This window comes from Lingula anatina, chromosome 7 (assembly GCF_051362555.1).
Source record: "Lingula anatina isolate TDL-2025a chromosome 7, LinAna3.0, whole genome shotgun sequence".
Lineage (NCBI taxonomy): Eukaryota > Metazoa > Brachiopoda > Lingulata > Lingulida > Lingulidae > Lingula > Lingula anatina.
Genome location: NC_141773.1, coordinates 10,046,905 through 10,054,992, shown reverse-complemented (window position 1 = coordinate 10,054,992; position 8,088 = coordinate 10,046,905). Strand labels below are relative to the sequence as shown.

The 8,088-nt window shown below is 41.0% G+C and overlaps 1 protein-coding gene across 1 annotated transcript in view; it reads left to right on the top strand.

Annotated features, from left to right (window-relative positions):
* Nucleotides 1-1,549: 1,549 nt before the first annotated feature.
* LOC106154020 (proprotein convertase subtilisin/kexin type 7-like) overlaps nucleotides 1,550-8,088 on the top strand; it is a 40,924-nt gene continuing 34,385 nt past the window's right edge. Inside the window, exons 1-2 of the mRNA XM_087017128.1 lie at nucleotides 1,550-1,735; nucleotides 4,974-7,402. Coding sequence (XP_086873254.1) covers nucleotides 6,449-7,402 — 954 coding nt within the window. The 5' untranslated portion in view covers nucleotides 1,550-1,735; nucleotides 4,974-6,448. The remainder of the gene's footprint in view (nucleotides 1,736-4,973; nucleotides 7,403-8,088) is intronic.

Genomic DNA, 8,088 nt, shown 5'->3' with positions numbered 1-8,088 from the left:
GGGCCAACTTACCCCGGGGTCCAACTAGCCCCGGTCTCCCCTATTATACATACAGTTTTTAAAAATTTTCCACACCGTGCGAGGGGGACACCCCCTCCCACACCCTCCCCCCTCGGGACCCTCCCCCCTCGGGGGCTTCGCCCCCTCGTGTCCGCTTACTGCCCCCCCCCCTGGCATTTTGCTCAGGCTACGGCCCTGCAACAGGACGAACGAATTTTAGGATCGCACGTCCGCTACGAATTTCAGTGGAAAGGCGCAAGTCTGTCTTGCTAGTCGCGATGCCACGTAAGAATTATTTTTAAAAGGGACGCTATTTGCAGGGCGCGATGGCCGTGGAAATTGTACTCACTCATTGAGTTTGTTTTGCGGTCGCGTATGTGGCACGCACTCACCACTTAGGAAGAGAATGCAACGCACGGCGAAAGTAGTTCCCTTTTCCGTCAGTTTTGCTTCACACTTGCCTCACACCGTCACACGTTTGTGATGACATAGTGGCGGCGTACGTCAATTTCAAATTATTTTGCATCCTGTTCTTCCCTTCTTTCTTCTTTATTATCCTTTCTTTTCCGCTCTCTAAGTTTCTTTCTCTTGCCGTTTGAAGGCATATTAAAAGCTGAACTGAGAAAACTTTCAAATTGCTGAAATTTATTGTACACGTTGCTCAGTCGACGTTCATTGTCCAGTCACGAGCGTGCGTCGTGAGCACACCTTTTATACCCCAGGCGTGGGGGTGACGCACGTGCGACGCAACCCAGGTGTACTTTCGACTTTTTGTTCGTTAGTTGTGAGAGCGTGCGCCGTACTCAACACAAGAAAGGCACTTGCTCCTTCTTTGTTTGCAACGTGAGTCTTGGCCCACGCGCGTCTCACTTGCGAACTCCTTGTATACTCCTTGCGAGGTGAGCAAGTCACGCTTGCGGCCTAGCTGTTCGCAGATTATTCGTAAAATCATTTGGACATGTCCAATATTCTTCATATGTGCTTACGGGCTGTCTGCGAACTCGAAATTGTGAAAGAAGGACTTGCGTGGGACGTGAGATGCTGCGGCAAATTTGGACGCGAACAGCCCGTAAGAGCCCGTACGGCCGGTTGTGACAGAGGCTTTGGGATAGGTGCCATAGGCCACAGCGATTTGGTTTTGATGGCGTCTCAACCATGATTGTGACGGCCTCCACAGATATCACCTTGTTGTGTTAGTGAAGACAGGGCGTGCTGCGAAGAGAGGGGGGGGGGGGGGGGGGGGGGGTAAAATGTTCTTAAAGAAATGTCCTAATAAGTACTGGTTAGTAATAATATGTTTAACCAAGAAGTTGGAGTCGCTTTTTTCTTCTTCTTCGCCTTTTTTCTTAGTGTGGTACATCACATAGACTAGTGCTGCTTTTATCAAGTTCTTGGTTCATTGAGCGAAAAAGAGTTTGTTGGAACTCCTTTATTCTATCAACTGAATAACTAGATATATATAATGTCCAAGATGCAATCTTTCTGCTGCACTTTTGCACTAGTCTATTTTTATCTTTTGTGCTGTGAATTTCTAGATATTTTCAAGGAAAATGACTTAATCAACGTACAGTCTCCTCGCGAAGGAAATAAACAAATGCACGTGACCTTATCAAACCGGAAGTGGAGGATGGTGTTAGCAAATGGGTCAAATCGGACTTGGAGAGCAACTAAATCGACTCATGAAACATGTTGGTCTTTGTCCATATGTTAATATTGAGAAAACAAAAAGACGAAGGTAAACAATAAATTTCTCTAAGTCTTTCATTTGAGACATAGTGCTGACTTTGAGTATGCCTGTGCATACGAGGAAGGCGAAGGGAGCCGGTGGTAGTGCTCCATTATAAATTGATGCAAAATCGTTTAAGCTGGGGGCCACACGTTTTTATTTCTAGAGTTTTTTAATTTGGACCACAGATAGTCACTTGTTGAGAATTATATGCTTATTACATGATACTTCGAGGGAAGCAGTTGAGAGGAAATGGTTGACATCTTGGGTATATTAATAAGATAATAGGATCATTAAAGGTGTGGAAAAACTCAGGTACTGCAGCTAGGGAAAATATCAGTTAGGTATGGAAAATTCAGGAAAAAAAAAAAAAAACAGGTAAAGGAAAGTGGTTGTGATCTCAGCCATAAATAAGATAACTGATCAGTCAATTGTGTAATTACTTGTTTGTCAAATCCTACCTGTCACCAGTTTTCCATTGATGCTAAAATGCTGTTATTAAATCTTTTTTGTTTACTGTCAAATATGGGGTATTAACTAAACCATGACTGCCGAAATAAGGATTTCTGGCCCTGGTTGATTGAAGATCACAAACATTTTTCCAGAACTAATTTACCTGAATTTTCCACACCTAACTGATCCGTTATCATACACAGTATCAAAACCCTTTTAATAGCACATAAGATCACAATTATTTTGCCTTAACTGTTATACCTGATTGTTCATGTATGTAAAGAAACACAAAATTGTCCACTCTATATAACACAATATATCTATGTAGCCCTTTTAGGGAGTTCGTGTAGTTTGCTCGGGAGGGGTACGTACATGTATTACATCTACAGAGAGGCTCTTCCAAGGGTGGCTTGCTCTGTATTGGTCTTCACTGGTACCCAGTTCTCACCTATGGGTCCTAGAAGCTGCCAGTATGTGGCAGTGCCCACCCCGGGCAATCGTTTTTAGAGGGTGGCTAAACTAGGTGAGGGAAGCAGATGGATGTCAAGTCCTTGGTAAACTTCTTAGTGTTTGCCGACTCAATCATGTGAAAACTGAATCTGGCAGACTGGAAGAAACTGTCGTGATTCAATGGAGAAGAAGGTGGTTGCAACAGAGCACTGGAGTGCTGAGAGCAGAATGAGGCATATAGTACATCCTGGTCATCCACTGCACATGTTTTTTGTCTCTAGACCTCTTGACCTCATCTTGCTACTGGAAACAGATGGTCTTGAACAAGAATGTGAGGTTGACGCTGCACAACTCTTTTTTTACAATTTACAAAGTCTTTGCGCAAGTCATCAGTAATCTTACATCCTATCATCACCTTTCTGCAAGTCCTGTGGTGACAGGTGAGCAACAAGTGTGGGTACACTGGAAGTTGTAGGAGCAGATCTGCACACGGTTGATTTCTCATTCACTGGAGTCTGGTGGAGTCTGGTATCCCCCTGAGTGACTAAGCAGTCCTTTTCAGGACATCACTGCTCATCTCCCATGGCAGGATGAAGGAGCTAGACAAGATACCCTCAACACTGCCTGCTCCACACCACCGTAGTTAGCAAATAAAAAAACAAGTAACAAGGATCACCCCATTGACTATGAGCAAATGGAATGTGCATATACCGTATGCTTCTGGACATAGATGACTCAGACAGAACTGAGACACTCATTGGGAGTGTATTCACCAGATACAACATTGACATTGCTGCCTTATGTGAGACCAGATAGGCAGGGTAAGGCTAGCTTAGTAAGTAAGATGCAGGTTATATGTTCTTTTGGAGGAGTTGCAGCCCTGAGGCAAGACAGGAGGCTCGAGTTGGATTTGCTGTGTAAAACCCTCATTGGCAAGCAGGCTGGCACACCAAAGGAGAAAATGATCACCTGATGACCCTGAAACTCCCCTTACGTGCATGTCCACCATGACAAACCCAAATGAGATCAAGGATAAGTTCTGTGAGGACCTAATTGCTATCATCACAATTGTTCCCAACAGAGACAAGCTCATCATTCTTGGTGACTTAAATATGAGAGTTGCCTGAGATGGCACAGTATGAGAAAAAGTGATTGGGAAGCATGGGATAGGTAACAGTAACAGCATGGGTCTACTGCTTCTCCAGATGTGCTGAACACAACCTTCTGATCACAAGTACCATCTTCTGACTCGGCACCAACAACAGGAAGTCATAGAAGCACTTTGCTCAGAGCATTGGTTTCTCATAAATTTTCTCATCTTCAGGAAGAGGGACGGCAGGACGTACGAGGCACGAGGGATGTGTGCCGTGCTGAATGCTGGACAAACCACGACCCTGTCATCTTTAAACTTTCCTAAAAGGCGGACTTGAGGCTTATATATTAGGATAATGAATATTTTGATCACATAATTATGAGATCTTTGAAATCAAAATTAAACTGTTTTGACATACTTTTGAATGAATGTCATTGATTCTATGACTGTCTTTGTTTAATGCCTGCATACTAGTACGTGTATTATGTGTTGTCTTGGATATCTTTGTATTAGGGCTGTGTACCTAAACGTAACATCAGGTACAGGTACCGGTACAGAGGTTTAGATATAGGTCCGGACCTGTACCTGAACCAGTGTTCGGGTGTCCCATGGAGGACCGAAGGCCTGATCTTCCTGGGGGGTCTGGGAAATTTTGAAATTTTTGACCGTGCATTTCCTGCATTTTGAGAGGCAAATAATTTTTGATAAAGGTAAGTTTAATACGACGTGAACAATTTAACAAATTAACTCTGCGCAGCCCAGGGCCTTACGTGGCAAAAATGGAAAAGTGACTGACCTCTTACCTGCTTTTGAGTTTGTTGACCAAGCACATACTTGGTGTAAATTTATATCGGTACAGTACCGGTACTTCATGATCCAGTATTTTGGACCTGTACCTAATCGATTTTTATGGTACTGTACTGGTACAGAGTACCTTCTATGTATAGTTCAGTATCAAAATATCATACATTAAACACTACTGGTATAAATTGTGATTTGCCTTGTGCAAGCACAATGGTAAAATATATCAATCAAATTATAGTTACTTGTAAATGATATTAAAAAAAACATCAAAGAATGTGCCTCTGAAAAATTATGATTTTGACTGTCTTCAAGTAAATGTGTGCATGGTGTTTAGCATCATAGACAGTGTGTTATTTTCACTTATTAAGCAGTTGTAAAATTCTGTTTTGTACTTGGGATTTGAGCATCCACTCGATGTGTGACAAAATTTATTTTGTATCCTTTCAGATTTGCCCTTCAGAACATATAGTTCAGGAATACAAGCCAAATGACCTCCAAGGATGCTCCAGGACAGAGAGAACAAAATGACTTCTGTTATTGTCCATGAAACACGATTGGTTCATGTCCCATACTTGTTCACTTAGGAAGAAGAGATATATGACATATTTTCTGAAGGCTCATTCTTGTAACGTCAGTAAATTATATATGAGGAAATTGGTGCTTTGTCTATTTGATGAAGTCACTTGCAGTTACATCTGTTGCCTACCAATGAATTATTTATTTAAATGGTGGAATCATAAGGTTGAGGATTCGGTGCAGCTGAAGCATGTTGAGTTGGAGATGCAGCTATGTGCTGTCTATTTAACATTACAGCATTTCTTTTTTGTTAGTTCAATCAGTGCCAAAAAGTTTAAACCTTGTAACCGTGTGAGACCCAAAGCAGAACCTGTGGACAGTGAGTAATGTAACAGATTATAATCCTGTCTTCATTTTTCCTGGCAATTGATGTGGGCCCAGTGTTGATGACGCGGACTAATAGTTGCATACAAATCCTGCAGGATCAAGCTGTTGTAAATAGCAACAATTGCAGAGAAAGGTGGTATAACACTAGCTTTCAGACATCTATATCTATGGGAATATTGGACAGTGATGTACTTTCATCATTGGGTAGGCAATACTGAAGTTGACCTATCCAAGCTTTGCCAATAGTGTCATAATTGTATTTGACAGATTTTGTGTCATTAAGTAACTTACTCTGCTGCACAATCATTGGGCATCTTTATTACCCTAGATAGATGTGGCACTTTTAACCTGATTCATAAGATATTGTTGTGATGTGATACTTCGCATGCTGACGCTGACCTACAAATCTGGCTCTACGTTTGGCAAGAACACTTGTTGAATTCAATAATATTTCATCAATAATGTTTTAACTTTTCTACAATTCCCTCTATTAACAGACATGAAGGACTATTCAACGGGTCTTGAAGATCTCTTGGCAAGAATTGTGCAATAAAATAGCAGCAACTGTGATTTCAGGAGATAAGTTATGATAATATTCATGGATTGATTTTAAAGATTAAAAGTAAATATTTTGGATCATAGGTCAGAAACATTGAAGCATGTGAAAAGGACTCTGTAATATTGGGTTTAGTAATCTAGTCATTCATGAACTCTCAATCAGGGACACTGAAATATTTATGCATTGGATTTTTTGCTGTTATTTATAAACATGTTACCACATCTGCAACTTTATGAAACTTGACAGGATCCACAATATATGTTAACTGTGAAAACAAAAGATAAGATCTTTATTATATTTTTACATGTATATGGTATATTATATCTGCAGCTTATTCTACTGTTGACAGTATTTATTAAAGTGTCTTTATTTATTTGCTATCTTTATATGCCAATACAAATTGTCAGTTGTAAAAACCAAAGAACTGAATCTTTTTTGAAGTGGTTGCTGACCTTAGTTCATGGATTGTGAACTTCAAGGGATAAAGGCAATTATGAAAATGCTTATTATAAAGTCAAATAATATGCAAGTCAGGTCAAAGGGTGCTTTGTATGCGTGGCTATGTATTTTCACATTGCTTCAGCATACCATGAATGCAGATGCTATGGAAAAGCATGTTAAACACCACATTGATACCAAGTATCACAGTGCCAAGATACATAGTTGGGCAGTCAAATTACAAGACACTGAGCACTTTTACTACTATTCTAGTCGGTGTGAACACATCAAAAACATTGCCAGTTCAGTATCCAGAGCTATTGCTGATAGGTTAAATGGTGGGTTGTTATCTAATTCTAAGATTAGGGCTTCCGTTATGTTTTATCCAATGGAATATTTACAACATTTTGATATTTATATGTTGGAACTCAGGTTAAACAACATTCCAGTCTCTAATGTGAAGGAAACAAGAGGTGCTTCTGATGCAGAAACCAAGCCAAGATTAGGAAAAATATCCAGGTCTCAAAATGCCAAAGTCAGTCAATTCGATTCAAGTCAAAACCCACTTCAAACAGAGACTTTTTTGTACCCCAAATCTGTGATAAAATTGACCAAACATGATAGTCAAGGTGTGTTTCCAGAAAGTAGCCAAAAATCTTATATTGAAAACACTTTTCTGTTCTTTCATTCCAAGACATTCAAGAAACAAACTATGGATATGGATTCTAAGTCTCACAAAACCCAGTTAACTGGTGATAATATAAGAACTGAAAACGAAGACATTTTGAATAAACCTGGATGCAGAGATGGTTTGTACTTGAATTCTTCAACATATATGAGAGAAGTTATACAAACTGTTCACCATATAATGGATGTCTCTCCAGAAGTATTGTGGTATAGTCAGCAGGTTATTCGACCTAGAGTGAAACGCAGTTGGAACTTCAAGGACCCTGCCTATCCCAGACAGTGGCATTTGGTATGTGAACTATATATCTACTAAGACCGCATTCACAACGATTTGAGCCAGGCTTTACAAATCCTGAGACTAAATATGGCGGACGTACATGAAAAGAAAACCGCCTAATCTTTTAATAGTCTCTCCGCCTCTCACACGCCTCCCCACACGTCGTACCTGCGGGGTACAGTCATTAAATCTCGGCTCCGTTCGCCATGTGGAAGCTACCTGAGAAAAAGAAATGAATTGGCCCGTAGAGCAGCTATGAATCGGGATCAAAATAGTGAACCCCCCCCCTTCCAGTTCGATCAGGCATAGGGAACAAGCCAAACATTTGCATCAGAACGAACTGCGCCCTCTGACGAGAGACTGCATATGCAAAAATTCTGCCCTCCTCATCCTCCGTCTACTGGGGCTGGGTATCTCCGTGAATATCTCTGGTGACATTATATCCGTAGATAGCCGATTCATTGCTGCTCTACGGGCCAATTCATTTCTTTTTCGTCTCTGTTTTGAGAGATAATAGAACAGAAAAGCTTTTTTTCCTTCGATCGCCTCCAGCCGCCATGCTTTCTTCACCTTGAGTTTTTGTGCAATTAATATTTCTCAGGTAGCTTCCGCATGGCGAACGGAGCCGAGATTTAATGACTGTACCCCGCAGGGACGACATGTGGGGAGGCGTGTGAGAGGCGGAGAGACTATTAAAA